At 30.9% G+C, this 21205-nt stretch overlaps 1 protein-coding gene across 1 annotated transcript in view; it reads left to right on the top strand.

Moving 5' to 3' along the window:
• Positions 1–15127, top strand: part of LOC124420830 (retinal homeobox protein Rx-like) — a 135984-nt gene extending 120857 nt beyond the window's left edge. Inside the window, exons 4-5 of the mRNA XM_046955092.1 lie at positions 14971–15028; positions 15084–15127. Coding sequence (XP_046811048.1) covers positions 14971–15028; positions 15084–15127 — 102 coding nt within the window. The remainder of the gene's footprint in view (positions 1–14970; positions 15029–15083) is intronic.
• The last annotated feature ends 6078 nt before the right edge of the window (positions 15128–21205 follow it).

Here is a 21205-nt window from a genome sequence, read left to right as displayed (position 1 = left end):
TTAAACATAATTGATCTTACAGTCTAGTTAATAAAAACATTAAAAAAATTTGAGTCGATTTAAGCCGAATGTTTCGGCGGCGGCTCAAGCAACTAAATATAGTTCGGCAGCGGCTAAGCTTCGACTCGAAGCACTTGGAAATAATTTGTGTTAGTTTTAAATTTCAAACTTACATTATTCGCATAAAAATTATTGTACAATAAATCACAATCTACTCTCATATAATTGAAAACGTTTTAAATACTTTTTTCTATTCATTAAAAAATATATTTGCAAAACAAAAGGGAAAATTATTTTATTTTAACAAAAAATGCAAATCATATTTTTTTGCTGTGTATTTTTTGTATGATTGGATTCCAAACATACAAAAAATACACAGCTGAATAAAACCAAATACATCTACACACACACGTGTACATCTTTTTCTATATACAGTGTTGTTTTTGCTTTTATAACAATTTTTTGATGAAATTTTCAGAGGTTGTCTCGGATTTTTGCTCATATCTCCGTTATTTACCGACCGATTTTGCTGATTTTAAATAGCGATCTCCTCGAAAGCATGTCTAATAGAATTATTGAAGATTCGGATCTCGCCGATATCTGGGGTCCTCTAAAAACTGATTTCAACAGACAGACTGACAGACAGACGGACATGGCTTAATCGACTCCGCTATCTATAAGGATCCAGAATATATATACTTTATAGGGTCGGAAAATTATATTATAGAAATTACAAACGGAATGACAAACTTATATATACCCTTCTCACGAAAGTGAAGGGTATAAAAACAGGTTTTATTTATTTTGTATCTCTGCACACATGTCACACATAACATACACACAAACAAAAATAAACTGTAGCAGAAAGAAATATTAACCGTTGTACTGTAATACCACCGTCAAACTGTATTACCACCTTCAAACAAATATGAGCTGTATTACCAACATATAACTGCTTTATCTCTTTGTTCTTGTTATACGTTCACCTTCGTGAGAACAGAACAGCATCTAAACATAAAAAATACACAGCTGAATAAAACCAAATACATCTCCACCCGCACATGTACATCTTTATCCAATTCACAGTGTTGTTGTTGCTTTTTTAACAAAACATAAAAAATGTGGCTTTTTTATGAAATTTTCAGAGGTTGTCTTGGATTTTATATTTTTATAGATCGATTTTGCTGATTTTAAATAGCGATCTTCTCGAAAGCATGTCTAACTGAATTATTGAAGATTCGGATCTCGCCGATATCTGGGGACCTCTAAAAACTGATTTCAACAGACAGACAGACGCGACTCCGCTATCTATAAGGATCCAGAATATATATACTTTATAGGGTCAGAAAATTATATTATAGAAATTACAAACGGAATGATAAACTTATATAATATTTTCTCACGAATGTGAAGGGTATAATAAAACCTCGTTTTAAGCTTTATCCATAATAAATAAAGAACTAAAAGTTGCGGTCTCAATGATACAGTGGAAGTCAAAGGTTTTGAGTATAAAATCTTTGCATGTATCGCGATTATTGTTCGTCGTACGATTTTAAATGTTATTACAACTTTTGTAGGGAATACAATTTCCAATATTTTGATAATTATTATTTTCGCGAGTCATCTTTTGATTTCGAATTATTTTGTTTTCATTTTCCTTACCTATGTTACTTAAGAATATCAGTTAGATTTATACTAATAAATATATTTTGATTTATTTCAGAATTTCGACTTATTATTACAGCATCTGTTTATTCAAAATTTTAAATTGAATAAAAAATTTTAAATTTAATTTTATGAACCTTATTTACTCCCACCAAATTTCACAAAAATCGGAATGCTAAATAAAGCCTACTTCGTTTTTTTCATATAAGTACCACAAGTGCTTTAACTAAGAAGTTCCTCTAAAAATATTAACGGAAGGGCGACAAGATTTGTTTGCCCCGAAAAGTGATTTTAAGTTGACCAGAGCACAAAAAGGTGAGTAGGATCCAATATTTACGGTGTAAGAATAAATAAAATAATATTATGGTGGTTTTATGATTTAAATCAATATAATTTGAAACACATACAACTTTTTGCTAACTCCTAAACCAATAAAGAAATCGATAAATGATTTTGAGTAAATAAGTAGAACCTCTAGAGGTACAAAATGCTATAATTAAAAAAATCCACATAGTACTAATATTTAAAACAGGGACCATATGTATTATGCCAAGTTATTATAAGTGTACTAAACAATTTGTATTTAGCTGGACAAATTAATTTTTATCTTTAAACTGGACAAGCACCAAAAAAGCTGGACAACCAACCAAGTCCAGCCAGGCTAACAACCCTATGTTGTATACATGTAGTTTGTCGAAAATCTTCGTTGTAAGTAGAATACTAGCGCCGACGTTTGATTTTAAACAATAAATCTAGAATTATCAAAATGGCAACTCTTATACTCTAAAGAAAATTGAGAAAAGTCCAGGGGAAAAAGTCTCTATTTAAAAGAGGACTAAGATGCAACATATGTCAACACATAGAATTGTGCATGAATTTAAATAACATAAGGAAAAATATAAAACATTTAAATGTATACTTTCAAAGATTTGTTTATCTTTTTATTGCACATTTGATCTGTAAACATTTAATAAACACGTTGTTTAATTTGATTATTCTCATATCTGCTAAACATTATGTTAATTTTATATTATTTCCCATATTCAATACCAAAATTTACAACTTTTTTTTTAGTTTTATTAAAATTCTTCAAAAATTAATTGTCAACAAAATACAATAATATATTTCTCGTTTACAAAAAATTAAACTATTTCGGGCTATTTGACGGTGTGAAAATGGACAAAAAAAAAATAAATAACTCGTTGGTGTGGGGAGGATATGTTATTGTTGTAAAGCAATGTCATAGTCCAATTTCTTCATGAAGTTAAAAATTTTGACTATCAAACATAAATATTGTTACGTTTTACAATTTAAAACGTTCGCTTATTTCCCTTTTAAAATAAACCGGTTTCTTTTTATTGCAAATAAAAGCGCCAATTAGTTTTTAAATTATAACAACTCTTTATATATAACAATACAACTTATATAGTAGACTTTGACACTTTATAGAGACTTTATAGTCGTGAACGGCTGTTCGGTAGGCCAGCAGAAATTTTGGTATGTGTTCATCCCAGTCCTACTGATGTGCACTAACCACTTTTCTCAAATATTCCTCCAGTGTGCGATTGAATCTTTCGACCATGCCATATGATTGAGGATGCAGTGGAGTTGTTCTTCTTTTTCTTATTCCGTATGAATCGCGCATTTCTTTGAACACAGCGGATTCAAAATTTCTGCCCTGGTCCGAGTGTAATTCCATAACGACATATCCAGTTGTTCACAAACACGCCTACGACTGGCATACACCTCTGGCCATCTGCTGAAATAATCCATAACCACTAGAACGTAACGGTTTCGGCATCACTAACAGGGAAAGGGCCTGTTACATCCATTGCAATCCTCTTACATGGCGCACCTTGTACTGCTTGTTGTACTGCTGAAGGTGTCCACGACATCTTACTGGACCTTTGCCTGCTATTCATTGTGGACTATTTGAATTCCAATCGGCTACCGATTGTTGACAACCGACCCAATAAAACCGTTGTTTTACCTTTCTAGGGTTTTCGTCACACCAAAATGACCACCACTTCGTCATAGAACTCTTTCAGTACTTCATTTATTTTAGAGGTAGGCACCACAATTAGATTTGTCACCGTTTTTTCCGTCTGCTCTCTCCCATAGACGGTATAGGCAGCCATTTAATACTTGTAGACCAATCAGACCAATCCTCATCTTTTACCTCAGCCTTGCTTTTCTCGATAGAGCATCCGTATTACCACCTTTAATGTGCTTAATGCTAAAATCATAAGACTGAAGGAGTTCAATCCAACGAGCGAGTTGCCCTTCGGCTTCTTTAAATTGCAGCAAACACCTGAGGGCAGAGTGATCGGTTCTCAGTTGGAGGTGTTGCCCATACAGATTCTTATGGTAGTGCTTGACACACTCAACTACTGCTAAGAATTCACGTCGCGTAACACAATAGTTTCTCTCTGACTTTGAAAGCGTTCGACTGAAGTATCCGATGACTTTTTTTAGTACCATCGACCACTTGGGAAAATACACCTCCTATTCCATATCCGCTCGCATCGCTATCTACTATAAACTTTTTTCCTGGGATATGACAGAATTGGTGCCGTACATAATAGATCCTTGAGCTTCTGGAATGCTTGTTCTTGTGCTTCACTCCATTGGAATGGTTGTGACTTCTTAGTCAACTCACGTAGGCTTGCAGCAACACTGGCAAGATTTGGAACAAATCGTCTGTAGTATGTACAGAGGCCGAGAAAACTGCGTAATTCGTGGTGATTTTTCGGGCGAGGCCAGTCCTTTACATAAATTATTTTATCCTTATCTGTTGATATTCCATCAGCTGTTACACAATGCCCCAAATATTTAACTTCCTTCTGAACAATGCACACTTCTTTACACTAAGTTTAAGTCCAGCCGCTGATATTCTTTTATGGACTTCATCAAGGTTCTTCAGGTGTTCATCAAAAGTCTTCCCCATTACAATTATGTCGTCGGATACACGACATAATTGCAATGCTGGAACATTGCAGAGTCCAAAGGGCATTACATTAAACTGCCATAGTCCACCACTAGACAAAGAAAAGGCTGCGTTGCCTTTTCTTTGTCTGCAATCTCTACTTACCAATATCCACTTTGCAAGTCTAATGTGGAGAACCATTTTGTTCCAGCTAGCGTGTCCAGAGTATCATCAATTCTAGGTAGAGGATAGCTGTCTTTCTTGGTGACCTCATTCATTAATCGACACAGAATCTTGTGCTGACATCTTTCTTCTTAACTAAAACCACAGGCGAGGTCCAAGGACTCGAAGATGGTCCGATTACGCCGTTCCGCTCCATTTCGTTCACCAACTCCTTCGTTTCGTTATGCTAAAGGAATACTTCTGGGAGCCTGCTTGATAGGTCTCGCATCACCAGCATCTATTTGATGTTTCACAATTGCTGTTCTACCTTGGTTTTTTAAGAAAAGACAGATGCGTGTCTTTTCAGAAGTTGTTTGGCTAGAAGTAAGATTACTATTTTTTTGCTGCATTACTGATATGGAGATTGTGGGGTGGGAGCTAGCTCTTGCCCCTCAGTGCCCGCTGGTTGTTTCTTGGTGGTGAGACCGATCTGGTACGTAATTATTTCTGCTGCTCACTAGTACGCTTTCAAGAACTACTGAAGCACTTTTAGTTCTTCGAACTTCATGACTGCTTTTTATTATGCAATCCCACTTCTGACACCAATTGTTACGTTTTACCTTTTAAAACGTTCGCTTATTTCACTTTTAAAATAAACCGGATTCTTTTTATTGCAAATAAAAGCGCCAATTAGTTTTTAAATTACAACAACTCTTTATTTACACAGTTTTGTACACAAACACTTTTATATAACAATACAATATAGTAGACTTTAATACACGATAGCACACTTGACTATATTAACTTTACTTAACGACGTTTTATATAAGACTGACTGATTTGGTCTCTTGCCGGCGTAATTTATGCCTTGTCAATATCTTCTAGACATTTCCATTTCGAACACTTCCAGCATTGTTTTAACGGTCACATTCACTAAGTGTTACTTAAAACATATAAAAGTTTCCGGAAATAGAATGTTTCTAAACAAATGTTGTTTAGAAACATTCATAATGAATCTTAAAACTGGTCGTAAAGAACTGTTGATTTAAATGCAAATACAATTTCGTAACAATATAATTTAATAATACAGGTGAAGGGTATAAAAAAACGCTAAAATGCTCTTATAAAATCTAGAGATTTTATGCTCTTGACAATCCTATTCCGTTCTTTAAAGACCGATTTGCAAAAATTTGATTTCATTTGTTCTCTACTATCCTAACAAGCATCCACTAGCCATTTATTAGTAAAAAAATATTTAGGGTTTTCATTTAAACGTTCAAAACCCTCGTAAACTGTGCAACCTGTGCATGTTTCCATTCTAGCAATTGACTTGTATGGAAATTGATTTGCACCCTTATAAGTTTGAGTGACTATTTAGACTGGCAAACTTGCGCAAACACATTGTGTATTTAATTTAGCGAACGGATCACTATTGTTCACTTTTGAATTTATGGACTTGAATATTCACATTTTAAACATATTTTGTAAAATTTTTTGTTAAAATAATTTATTTATTATTTTTTGATTTTGTTTGACATTGTTTTTAAGTGTTTATAAATATTGTAATTGAACAGAATTTGAACAGGGATTTCATGAAACAAGTCGAATAAACTTGCCCACTTGCACAAATGGGAAACTTAAGCGTTTAAATGAAAACCATTATTATATTTAAAAAAATTTTCATACAACTTTTATCATATCTTTTACTATGTTTCTATTAATAATCTAACATTATAAAATATAATTAATTATTCTAACAACTTATATACATATCTTGCAATGTTGTTATATGTTGTATTGAGCTTTTCCTTGCTTGTAGAGCCAGGATCGGCAGACATATACTACTACATTTTGCACTTGTATAAGTAAAACAGCGAAAAAAACAAGAAATGAGAAATCATTATACTCTCATCTCCACAAAAATGCATGTATGGAAAACTGATGTTTACAAATAATATTAATGTAACACAAAACTAATATTTTTTAGTTTAATAGTGGCAAATATTTTTTGCCCTGTTTTGCACATATTTATTTTAAATATTAAAATATAAGTATATAAAAACACAAATTTGAGCTTTTTAACTATATTTGTAATAAAATATATACATATAAAAGAAAAAATTAAACAAAAGTGCATTAAATTTTGGTTAAATATTATAATTTGAAAATTATGTTGAAAGAAAAAACATTTTAAAAAGTTAATAATTCTAAAATGTAGTGTAGATTCTAAAAAAAGCACAACAATAATTAGTATTATCCATCCCTTCATTAATATGCTTTCGTTCATTTTCATTGCAAAAGCAAGAAACGAGCGACGACACAGCCTTCTTCTATGACAGCTCAAATGAGACTGAATTGTGTTTTCTATGCGTGTGAGTAATCTGTGTAAATTTAGTAATGGCCAAAAAACCAGTGTTGCCAACATTGATCAAGCAAAACGCGCGCAAAAAAAATAAAAAGGGGAAAAAGCGTAATTTTCTAACTGAAAATTGGTAAAAAAGCACTAACGTTTTTTCAGTCAAATATTGTTTATTTTAATAAAAATTGCACATTATTTCGCTCATTTCCTACAAGACTCCAAAATTCGTTTTTTAGAACATTGGGCTGCAAAACAAAACATGCGTCATACTAAAGTCTTTCACCGGTGTGAGTTAATGTGTGACGAATATTAGATAAATAAGATGAGAATTTTAAAAATAGTAAAATTTCATTAAACATTCAAACTGACAGGCACACTACCAACTGGCCAACCGATGTACCCACACCCAAATTGTAAAATTTTACAAAACTTATGAAATATATTTTTTTTGCAAAATCTATATAAGAATATTATTTTAAGTTTTTTGAGTTCTGGAAAAATTGTTTTAAATTGAATATTTTGTTTTTTTTTTGTTTTGAAGAATATTTGCTTTTGTACATTTTGTACATAGATTTTGTTTTGTTGGTCAGTTTATAGACCAATCGTCATAAAATTCGGCATAAAGAATTATAATAAAAATCTTTTTATTGCGAGTACAACGATGAAGTAATCATGGAGGCTTATATATGAGGGATAGATTCAATTGTGTAAAAAAATTATATAAAACTTATTTTTTGTCAATTTTCATCGCTGTACTCATATTTTTAAGGGGACCTTAATAGGGGGTAGGGTACGTTACCGATAAATCCGAATTAAATTCGGTAGGAAGATTACATTTGTATAAAAGTAGTTTATTTCGACTTTCTCCGCTAAACACGTATTTTTTAAGTCAGTAATGAGCGTTAAAATCAATTTTTGAAGGTAACCATATGTGGGGGTAGGGACAATTATGGACCGTTGCCGTAAAATTTGCTAGAGAGATTTTGGCTTATATAAAACATATTTATGTCGAATATTTTTAAGTCGGTAATGAGTATTAATGTCATTTGGTAGAGAAATTTTGATTCATATAAAAATTTGTGGAAAAACTTAACTCGTTTGCTCTTTACGTTCTAACTCTATCGTGCTTTCAACAGACAGACGGACGGACAGATGAACAGACGGATGGACATGGTTAGATCGCCTTAGAATTTAATAAGGACCCAAAATATATACGACCAATGTGTTACAAATGGAGTGACAAAATCAATATACCCCACTCATCTTGGGTATATGTTGGGTATAAAAAGCACTAAATGCACTGTCATAAAATTAGAAAGCACCACTTTAGTGCCTTTTTGAAGAGAGGCACCATGAGCAAAATTTTCCGCGTTTGGCACACCAAAAAGCACCGCAAATAGTGCTAAAAGCACTAAGTTGGCAACACTGCATCTGAGATTGCTCATTATAAAAAAAAGAAATAATTCTAAAGTGCATAAACCGGCGTATAGAGAGGCAGATAAAAATTCACCACTACACACACACTATTAGTATTTTTTCAATGAAAATGCACTGAAAAAAATATTTGGCTATTTTCAATTTTGAAGATTAAATTACACTACCATAAATTGGAAATAATTATAAACAAAATATAATAAATGGACAGAAGAACGATAATTTATTCGCATAGAGAGAACACTTCAAATTAAAATGTACAAAAAAGTATCAAACAGGAATGATCTTATTTACTTTCATTGTTGTTTTTGAAGTTGTGTTTTTCCAAATTGCGTTTGCAATTTCTGAAACAAAACGACATCAACCTACTTTTTGGAATGCTGCCAAGCAACTAAATAAAATATTTGTATTTTTGACGCTATTCTTGAGAAATTTGTGCTGTATACATGTAAACAGTGTTGCCACAACAAAATTTCTTTTCTAACCAAAATTCGAATAAAAAATAACCAAATTAAGAAAAAAGTAAACAACATTATTTTTATTTGTTTTATGTTTAAATTTCGACTTTAAAATAACAAATTCATTTTCTGAAGTGGAACTATGTTAAATTTCGTGGTATTATGAAGACAGTTATGAGCGCTAAAGTCATTTTCTGTACAGGATCTTATATGAGACGTATGGTCAATTATGGACCAATTCTCATAAAATCTGACAGAGATATTTTAGTTCCCTTAAACCTTGATTATGTTGAATTTTGTTGCTTTAAAGTCATTTTCAGAGGAGACTTTTTATGAGGGACAGAGTCAATTAGATACCGATCCTCATAAATTTTCGCAAATACATTTCAAATAAAACTTTTTTATATTGAATTTCACCGCTATAGATGCTGTTTTAAGCAATATAGTAATTTTCTGAATAGGGCATAATATGGGGGCTAAGTGAAATCGTTGACCGATAGTTCGCATTTTCAATACCAATCAAACTGGGTCAATTAAAAATATTTTTGCAAAATATTTCAGTTTTCTATCTTGTTTCTTTTCGACTCTATCGTGTTTTCAACAATAAATATATGTCTGTTCGTAGATTCCTTAACAAATGCAATTAATATTTATTTTAAAAAATAACTGAGTTTTTAACGCGCTTTAGTGCAATTTAAAAATATTCCACATACGACTTTTTGGAAAACAATTTTAAATTATAAAATTCTTCCCATTTTATGAAATTTGGGTTTAAATTATAATACCATGTAGCGGATGTTTGCATTACATTCATAACTTCAGCAATATTTGTAAACGTAATCTATCCAAATTATCCGACAAATTGACAAATTATAGAATTTAAGACGGTAAAATAAAAACTAGTATACAACATCATCTAGAAAATGTAAATAAAGAACTAAAAGTCATGTTGAGATAGTAGAAGTCAAAGGTCATGAGTATCAAATCTTTACATATATCGCGATTATTGTTCGTCGTATGAGTTTAGATGTTATTACAACTTTTGTATACCAGTTATTAATACTTTATTTTTACTTTACCAGTTGATTAATACTTTAAAGATATTGTTATACTATTCATGCATCAATCAGCAGAAAATACTTTATTTATTCTTATTAAATCATTTATTTTAGAATTTCGGCAAATTAGCACAATAATTGTTTATGCAAAATTTCAAATAGGTATAGAAGTTGCAATTATACTTTAAATTTTAAATTTAATTTGGAGGACATAATCTACTAAGTACGTAGACTATTCCCACCAATTTTTTTCATATAAATATCGCGAGTTCTTTACATAAAAAGTTCCAATAGAAATATTAAAGAAAGGCCGGACGAGGTTGAATCGACCCAAAAAGTGAGTTTAAGTTCATGGATGCACCAAAAGGAGAAAGAGGATTTATTATTCACAGTGTTAGATTGAATAGTGTAAATTAAATAATTTTACGGCGCTGTTATGATTTTAATGAACTCATTTCATATGTGGAAAACTCATAGGTACTTTTGCTAAATCCTAACCAATAAAGATATCAAAAAATACCTTTGTACACATAAGTATAACCAGTAGATGTACAAATTGTAGTAATAAAAATTTTTTGAATAGTAAAAACAACTTCAACATATTACCAAAATTCAAAACATGTATATTTACATAATTGATTTAAAACTTGAGATAAAAGAAGTTTTTTTAATTTTATTTAGTTCAATTGTTTGCAAAAAATAACCAAAACGAAAAAATAATTCACATGTACACTTGCAAAATAAAAATAACCAATTTTGGTTAATAATAGCCAAAGTGGCAACACTGCATGTAAACTGCCGAAAATCTACGTATTTAGAACAATACTAGCGCCGACGTATGCTATAGTGTATGTGTATCAACTTACCTATCACGTGTGCTATGAAATGGGGGTATATGATTTAAATCCACTTTTCTTGTATAAATGTAGGAGCGAAAAAACAAGAAATGAGAAATCATTGTACTCTCATCTCCACAAAAATGCATATATGGAAAATTAAAATTTAGAAATAAAATTAATGTAAAACAGAATATTACTTAAGTTTAAAAGTAGCAAAGAATATGTCTAAAAGCTCCCATACAAGGTCCTCTTACGAAAATCATTTAAACGCTCATACTAAGTCAAGATATCGATCCAAAAATTGGCACATATGTATATTAATTTTGTAAACTAAAAAGTACTGGACAAGGGCGGGTAAAAAAGTTTTTTTATTGTACTTATCGAACAAATTTCATATATAATTATTCTTTTGAAATTGAAATCGGACACACACACGAAGTTCAGAACTTAAACTCGACAACACATCCTCTATCCACAAATAAAATTTCATTTAAATCAGACTAACCATTTAGAAATTACAGAATTATTTCCTACACCACTTTAGCGGGGAGGGTATTATGTGTTTGTTCTGATGTGTGTAGTACCCAATTTAGCACATAGTCACTTTTGGTCCAAGGACGAACGCTATTGAAAGTGGTTGAAATCGTACCACGCGAATAGTGCCTTTGCGCTTATAATTATGTTAAATGTTTTATAATGTCAACAAAAATTGGCAAATCTTAGTTTAATAGAACTCTAAATAAAACTACAAATTTTTGTTATAATCGGGCGTCATTTGATTCTAGCCCCCATACAAACTCCCTTTCAGAAAATGACCTGAAGGTCAAAATACCCTTATAAACACTAATAACACGATTAAATTCTTCATCAATAACTTTAAAATAAACGTAAATTCATCTACCAACATTGATAAGGATATGCCCATATTTACCCCTCCTCTCCTATAAGCCCTCTTGTAGAAAATCTTCTTTTGAATCAAAAATAAGCAAAAATATTTCGGAATAAAGTTAAAGAACAAATTAAATGCTTTATTTTTTACAAAACAATCCATATTTTTAACATACTGACTGGTGTAAGGTATCATATGGTCGGCCATGTCCGACTATACATTCATACTTTTTTCTATACCACTGTGCTGCGTACCTTTGAGTTAATGAACATTACATAAAAGCAAAAACAATACAATACAAAACAAAACGAGAAAGTCTTTTTTGTTGTTAAGGTTTTGTATCAGTTTTACTCACTGCAACGATCAAAACAACACAATTGCAAACGTTTTGTTTAGTTTATTACAGAATAGGTAAAAATATCGCTCGTTTTAAAATTAAAATCGCGTGTTTTATTTTTTAACACGCGAGCACAATTTTAATTCGAGTTTTTTGTTTTTTTTTTGTATTCTCCTCGTAAGCGATATTTACACGTTTTTGTTTTTTCAACTCGCTTGCGAGCGAGTGGAAAATGAGTTGAATTCGAGCGGAAAATCAGCAAATGTGTGTTTGCAAGAAAAAGGTTTTATGATCGCAATAAAAAAAATTACTAGCAAATAATTATGTGTGGTTATGTGGCCGTAGATTTTATGACGGTCACAAAAAATTAATTCTAAAAAAGTGTTAAAAAGAAAATCTTCACTTTTTATGTAAATTTGTATATTTTTTCATATATACATTGATGGACATAAAATTACTAATTACAAATACATATACAAATACAAATACAATAATTCGACACAAATATTTTGGAATATTGGAAAACGAAGAAGTTATATGATCCTAAAATGGGACATTTGCTAGATGTGGCTTTATCAGTTCCATCAACACAGGCTTCTGTAGAAAGAGCATTTGGTGCAAAAATGAATTTAAAGGTTATAAAAAATAGATTATAGATATGTACATTACAGTGCTCCAAGCTTGTATGAAGGAAAAAAATTATCCTACAGGCCGTCCCCGCCCCTAAAATTGTTCTACTGGTTATAAAAATAAGTCGTGCAAAAAATGAAGTCAATAGGACTACGTTAACTGGTGCCGCAACGGCTCTGAAGTTTGATGATGCAGGGGAAAATATACATTTTTTCAGTTTTCACAAAAGTTTTGTCATTAAATAATATGTTTTGTATTTTATTGTCAATGAATTGTAATGTACACAGAATTAGCGTTACAAAAAGATTGGTTGAAAAATGTAAAAGTTATCAAAAATTCCCCAGGCCATTATCGTTTCTCAGAGCACTTGAATTCGAAATGTGATAAAAAATAAACATATTTTTAAAAATATTCTAATAAAACAATTGTATTACTTAAAATACATCTGTAGTTACTTGAATATGAGTTTTTGTCCTTAGAGAATAACGTAAACATGTTCTCAGCTATGGTCGAAAAATTTTGATATTTTTAACGGTCGTTTGAAAATTCAAATTTTAGTTTTTTTGATACTTTGTTAAACAAATTTCAATATTTTTGGGAGAACCCATAGGGATTTATGGACAACAGATTAGAGAATAAAACAGTAAAAATATTAGGTCAATACCTCTTATAGTTTGCCTGTACCTGCAATTTGAATTCAGCGGATTTCAAGAAAAACCCATTTTTATGTAATATTTTGCAAAATTAGTCTTTTTATTATATTGTTGAGTATTTTAAATGGAACCTTTTGTAAATTTATAAGTCCACATATTTCTAAATAAAAATCAAGTTTCATGCAATGTAGACGCCATTAACCCATAAACTTTAAAGGTCAAAGGTCAAATTTTATAATATTTCCAATTTTTGATGGAAACTAGTCGAAATTGTTTCTATTTTAGATAGATTATCATAAAACTTAAGAAATTTATTTATTACCAATCGATATTTACAACAATAGTGAAAAAAGTAAATTAACCCTTAAGAGGCCTTGGGGTCAAAATGATCCCGATGTTTTCAAAATATGCCAATTTGGACATATTTCAATAAAACCCCTTTGCAATCCTATTAATTCAGCTTAAATACTTAGGCATTAAACCTTTTTGAATATGGTGTCAAGTTGAACCAAAGTATTTTTTCAGTAATACTTTTTGTAATCGATGTAAATTTGGTATTAAACACTAAGATATCATAATTTATATTTGTGATATAATTTTCAAGTTTTATTTTTATTTTAAAATATTCAATGCAAATAATATTTATATACATTTTTTAGATTTCATTATTTTTATTTATATATTAAATTTTTTGTAATACCCAATTGTTTTTTATCAATTTGCTAAATTAATGGGAATGCAAACGGGTTTTATTGAAATATGTCCAAACTGGCATGTTTTTAAAACATCGGGGTCATTTTGTCCCCCAAGGCCGTTTAAGGGTTAATTAATTTTTTTACTATCATTGTAAATATCGGGTGTTAATAAATAAATTTCTTAAGTTTTATGATAATCTACCTAAAAATAGAAACAATTTCCACCAGTTTACATAAAAGATTGCAAATATTACAAAATTTGACTTTTGACCTTTAATGTTTATGGGTTAATGGCGTCCAAAATGCATGAAACCCTTGATTTTTATTTAGAAATATGTGGACTAATAAATTTACAAAAGTTTCCATTTAAAATACATAATAATATAATAAAAAGGCTAATTTTGCAAAATATTACATAAAAGTGGGTTTTTTTTTCGAAATCAGAGCCGTTGCGGCACCAGTTAACGTAGCCCTATTTTCCTAATTTTTTGCACGACTTATTTTTATAACCCGTAGAACAATTTTAGGGGCGGGGAAGGGCAAAATTCGAAACTTATTTTTTTGGAGAACTCTAATGTACATACATATATAATGTAAATATGTAGTTGATTTTTTTTTCAAAATTATAAAACTCGCGAGCGAGTTCTATTTAACGCTCTTTGTAAATAAACCGTATCCTGGTTTATTTACATACTCTGCTCCAAACGACGTTAACGTCGCCGTCATCGCCTTTGTAAAATTCCAGCCTTAAATCTCATTAATTTTTAAGTCAATAGGCTCGGAATACAGTGGTTTTAAAGACTTTACAGATACCTCTTTTTATTTCTTAGTAACTTAATTAAATAATTGCTCTTTCTTACTTTAGGTCTGGTTTCAAAACAGAAGAGCCAAATGCCGAAAACATGAACATCAATCACACAAAGGTGAGTAAAAATCTTTTGCACACATATTAAGAGTATATTCATAAAAAACTTTAAGCTAAACTTACCAGATTTGAAATCAGTTTAATACGTACATCGTAATTAATTACATCAAATCATAAAATTTAAGCGTGTTTAAAAAAACTCAGATCTTTTCAAATAAATTATTTTTTTGTTGTTTACAACTTTTAAGCTACGTTCACAATACTGGAGTACTCCACTCTGCACTCCAGCAAAAAAATGTTAACTGTTCAAAATACAGAGTGGAAAATTTTCAAAACAATTTGTCAAATAATGTACATTTGTCAAAACAACAAAAATAAACAAAATATTTAAAATAATAAAAATTTATTAAAATTTATATTTTGGAAGAAGAATTTGGATTTTGGATGCTTTTCAAACAATATTTCGATCCAACAAGGACCTGCAACTTTTAGAATGCAATAATTTTATTCCTGGCAGCAAAATTTATGTGCATTTCCTATTAATTTATAACGAAAAGTTGCATTCTTCAAATTGGAAGTTGGAAAACGTACAAAAAAAGTTTTCCAACTTCGAAACCTGATTATCTGAAATATTATATACATAGATGGATCAAACCTATTAATATACCATCAAGTTTTTATACGTTACAACCTATTTTTCTATATTTTGTTTGAGTTTTTTTATGATTTCTCCTCACTCTCCCTCAAGTTTTTTTAATGATGCCCTATTTTTGATTAATCCCTTCCAATTCCTCTGCAATCACCCATACCCTTTCATGAACAGTTTACCGTTAATAATGTCGATCCTTTCCAGCACTTATCCTTTGTAACCTGTCTCTTCTAAATAGTGTTCAACCTGTCCTGTCCTCTATATGTAAACAAATCCCTTCGGCTTTACCTAACATCTTTCCTGCAAAAAAACATCATTCATTTTCCAAGAACACACTCAAAATGTGCTTATTTATTTATTTATTTATTTTTACATCAATACATAGAAAGCCTTCTTGGCCAATAATACATGTATCGTTAGATCTATATTTATTAAAAATATTGAAAAAAAATTTTCTCGATTTTTTGACAAATTTTTAGTTTTTTAATTAACATTTGTCATGTTAGTATTAACATTTTCATGTTAACTCCAGAGTGAAAATAATTTACACTCTGGAGTAGAAATTGTTTGACTCTGGAGTGGATTAAAACGAGATAGTCAAATTTGAAATTATATTGATATGAAAAAGAAAGAAATACAATTTGCTGGAGTGTGGAGTACTCCAGCATTGTGAACGTAGCTTTACTCACTTATTAGTTATACGCTGCACAGTGCGGCAGAATGGAAATTTTTTGGAAATAAATCTGGCATTTCTAAACGGCTGATCCGATCGGGATCGGGCGTGAGCGTAGCCAAGGAGTATTCGAGTTTAAGTTTTGAAGATGAACCCCGCAGATGCCCCAGGGACGGAGCTATGGCGGCTCAAAGTAGGGTACCTACGACATGTAAAATCTTTAAACTCGTGCCATTTTTTGTTTTTCACCCAAATACAGAGATTTTTATATTTTCTGAAAGAGCTCGACGAGATCTTGAAAAAACATGCTACTTATCTCTTATAATCTCCGAGTTATAGGCATTTAAAAATTTGGTGATACAAAATTTGCCATACCTTGGTCCGCCTTTTTTTAAATACCGGGCGTAATTTTGGACCAAATGGACTCAATTGTTAGTTAGACAACAAAATTTCCAATAAAATACAAAAAATTTCAATATCATTTACAGATCCAAAAATATACGTTTTTTAATTTAAAAATTCAAAAAATTTTAGATTTTTGCCGTTTTTTGCCCAAAATGTGTCTTAACTCTTTTATTAATAAAATAAAATTTTCTTTAAGAACATATAACAATTTTAAGTTTTCTAAAAGGTATCTTTACGCAGAACGCTTTGGCGTAAAAAACTTGTCCTATTTTTTGAAAATGTTCCCACTGCGTCCTTCCGGATATGACCTATTTTTTATCAAAACTTCAACTTTGGGCGACATGTTCTAAAATCCCAAAGCTGGGATCAGAAAACTGAAAGCAGTCTTGGAAACCTCAATATGTTTTCTATTTACTCCAAAAGTATTTTCCCAGCCCTGAAAGAAATGTGGACCCTATGGGCAAAAATGTAAAAAATCCCATTTTTGGGATTTTCATTCCTATTTTTGGGAATTGCCCTTTGACCTTTTCAATTTTTTTGCATTTTCTTATTTGAAATGACAAATTTAACAAGCGTTGAAGATTTCATTGAGTTTTGTTCATAAATAAAGATTTTGACATATATTACAAATTTGTTAAATTTCTAAAACTATGCTTTATATCAAAATTTTAATAGGGTCGCAGATAGCTACAACAATTTAGTCCACATTTATACCTTAATATCTTTTTTTAGTTAGATATGGAAATTCTCGACCCTTTACAAAAAATTCAAGCCAATATCTCAATTACATTCAAAAATATGTTCATTTAAACCTGTATCCTTTAATTTCATATTTTTTCATATTTTAGTATTAAATATGATAGAACATGTTTAAATCTTATATTTACCTATTTTCTATTTGTTTGCTTATACTTATAATTGAAAGGTCCTATTATGCTTAAATTTTCAGAAATTTATAACTATTTTTTACCTAAATTTTTTTCGACAGATCATTTCGTTCTGTTTCGTTTATGATGTAGGTAAAAATATACAGGTAATGATAATTTCGATTCATTCACTAATAAGAAATATCAATGACTGAATTACATGTTATAGTAATATAGTCCTAAATGTTAATAGGTAGACAGTTCGTAATTTTTTACTTTGGAATACCTGTATCGGAAATGACAAGAATTGGTATATAAGTAAACTTCTCAGATTTTAAGTACCATATTTAATAAATCTACAATGAAGATTACATTAAAGTACGAAGAGTTATGTTCCGTTTTATGGAGTATATCTTCAAAAGGGCCAGAAATAATTGAAGACATTTCAAATTATATAAAAACTACATATAGTAGAAAAGTAGACAAAACAGGCATATCAAAAATTGAAAACTTTTTGATGTAAAAAGTAAGTCTGTGGATGGAAATCAAAAGAAATTTCGATTAAAATTTTGTAGTTGGATGGAAACTACTACGGAAATCTCAACTTACAACACATCAGCAGGAGCGCCTTGCAAGTCATACGAAGACTTATGTTCAAGGTCAAAAAAAAGAAGAGAGTCTCACAAAAACTTTTTTCAATCTCAAATGAGGAAATTGCTGATACATTTAACGAAATGCTGAAAAAGGAAAACCAACCTATGGATGCCGTAGATATTGCAACTATTCTTCCTAATGCATCAACAAAACGAATTAAGCGAATTGTGGAGAGTATACTAACTCCAACATCACAATCAAATTTTACTGAAGAGGAAGCAATAGCGCTTATGTTGGAACTGGGTCTCAGTCGAAATAAGTACCAAATATTAAGGAAAGCTCTGCATGAAAAAGGACACAATATATTACCATCATACAAGGCGATCCAGGTAAAAAAAAACAAACTATCCTACCATCACCTATTGCTATTAATGATGTGGAAGCTTGTATTGATATATTATCTTTGCTCGAAAACACAGCATCAAGAATTGTGTCAGACTTTTCAGAAGACCAACTAAGGAAAATTCATAACTGTGATGTTGTCTTAATGTGTAAGTGGGGATGTGACGGTTTATCAGCACTTCCAGAATACAAACAAGCTTGTGGAAGTCGGACATTAGCAGACTACAAAAGTGTATTTATGTTATCATTAGTGCCATTACGAATTCGTTCATATTCCCTTAATCCATCATCGTCAAGCATCGGAAATTCATTTGAAGATATATGGATCAATACAACTCCGGGTTCAAAAAATTTTTGAAGACCCATTGGATTTGAATATATAAAGGAGTCAAAGAAAACAACAAAAGATTTAGTGGGATATTTAAAAGATGAAATAAATGCACTGGAGCCCATTTGCATAAAAATAAAGGAATTCTCTATTGACGTATCATATCAGCTAAGCTTAACAATGATTGATGGAAAGGTCAGCAATGCCATAACAATGCCTTCTGGAGATGCTCAATATGTAATGAGAAAAAGTCGCAATTCTCAAATATAAACAAAAGCAGAAGTATTAATGAAGAAGTCCTGTCTTTCGGAATTTCACCACTTCATGCCAGAATACGATTTTTGGATTACTTTTTACACATATCATACGACCTCAAAAATAGAAGTGTGCCAGAGAATCTTACTAAATCAACAAAAAATAATGAAGAATTGAAAGAACTGAGAGCTGCGGAAAAAAGCAGAATCCAAGAAGAATTTAAAGATCAGATGGGATTAAATATCGACAAACCACTTCCAAGTTGCGGTAGTACAAATGACGGTAATACGGCGAGTGATTTTGAAATTACTTCAAAAATAACTGGAATCCACAAGGAATTGCTTTGAAGAGTTTTTTTATAGCATTTATTTTTTTATTTTTTTATTCAAGGAAATTTCACAAAATTTTTTTGATTAGTACTAAACCCGCTAAGCCTTTCGGCTTGTCAGCAGGATAAATAATTCTTAATATTAGTATTCATATAAATTTTATAATGCATAATAAATACATTTGATATAAAAGAAATAATTGTTCATTGGGAACTTATGAAAAACTGTTTAATTAATTTTTTCTTTTCATGACATTTGTAGTGTTTATTATAGTTGTAGGAAGCTTATTAATAATTGTTGGTAACATAACATGTAATGTGCTCTTCCCATATTCATTATAGAAACGTTCTACTTTAAATCTTTTTTCACTGCGACGCCTGGTGTTGTATCCATGGTCAATTGGATGTAGAAATCTACTGTCATCGAAAAAGTCGCTAGCTAGGCTTGTAGAGTAAATGCTGTTTACATTGAGTATATTTAATTCTTTTGGGAAACTTCTGATGTTGTTTATGTTCGTGTTGTTGTTGATTCTCTTGTTGATGTTAATATTGCGCTGAGGTTGGATAAAGTTTGTGTTATTTAGTTGACCTGTATTATACATTTCGCTTGTATTGTTTGGGTTATGTTGTGTTTGGTGTGTAGTTATTTCGTTATGAGCTGCATTGTTGATCATAGAGTTATTAATGTTGTCCATGTGATTTGGGGATGAAATAGTTGAGGTTGATTCTGATGCGTTTGTGTTGTGTCTTATGTTGTTGAATGTGCATTTATTTCTTAAGTTATTATGATTTTTCCATAGTATTTTTAGGATTTGATCTTGAGTTTTTTGCAAAATTTTACTATATTTGGCGCTTCCCCAGGCAGAGATCCCATGTCTTAAATAGAATTCCGCAAGTGAGAAGTAGGCCTGCCTAAGAACACTATATGTAGCGCAATTACTTAAATGGTATAACACGTATGATGCTTTTCCAAGCTTCTTTCTTATTTCATTTATTTGGGGTTTCCATTTGAAGAAATTGTCTACGTAAACACCTAAGTATTTATATGTATTTACCAATTCGATATTTGTTGTGCATGTTTCGGTATTGCTAAGAGAATGTATATTATGAGCTCTTTTGTGTAAACATGATGTATCATGGAACTTTATGGCAACAGGGGTATCTATAAGATGACGTGGTTTTATATGCATTAATTTCGTTTTGTTCGCGTTTATAACTAAGCCATTATCATGGCACCATTGTGCAGCAATGTCTAATTGTTGTTGCATTAACTTTGTTGCATTTTGTATATTTTTATCGGCGACAATAATTGCTGTATCATCAGCATATGCAAAATTTACGCTATCTTTTAGAGATTTAAGCATATCGTTCGCGTATATAATATATAAAATAGGTCCTAATTTCGAACCTTGAGGTACTCCATACTGGCTTGACATTTCTTTACTAAATTTTTCGTTGATTTTGACTCTATAGGTTCTGCATTCGAGATAATTTCTGAACCATTTCAATGTGTCGCCTCTGATTCCAGATTTATTTAGAATTTGCATAAGTTTTTCGTGAGATGCCTTACTGAAGTCAATGAATAAAACAAGACAGTGGTAGTTTTTACTCAGACATGAGTTTATGTAGTTTGAGAAATTTGCCAGGAGTTTGTTGATGCTTTTGCCTTTCTGGAAGCCAAATTGATTTGGATTGATTATTTTATATTTTTCCAGAAATTGGTTTAGCCTCCGTA

The sequence above is a fragment of the Lucilia cuprina genome, chromosome 2 (genome assembly GCF_022045245.1).
Source record: "Lucilia cuprina isolate Lc7/37 chromosome 2, ASM2204524v1, whole genome shotgun sequence".
NCBI lineage: Eukaryota > Metazoa > Arthropoda > Insecta > Diptera > Calliphoridae > Lucilia > Lucilia cuprina.
Note: the sequence above shows the minus strand (reverse complement) of the source record. Positions and strands in the feature narration are given on the sequence as shown.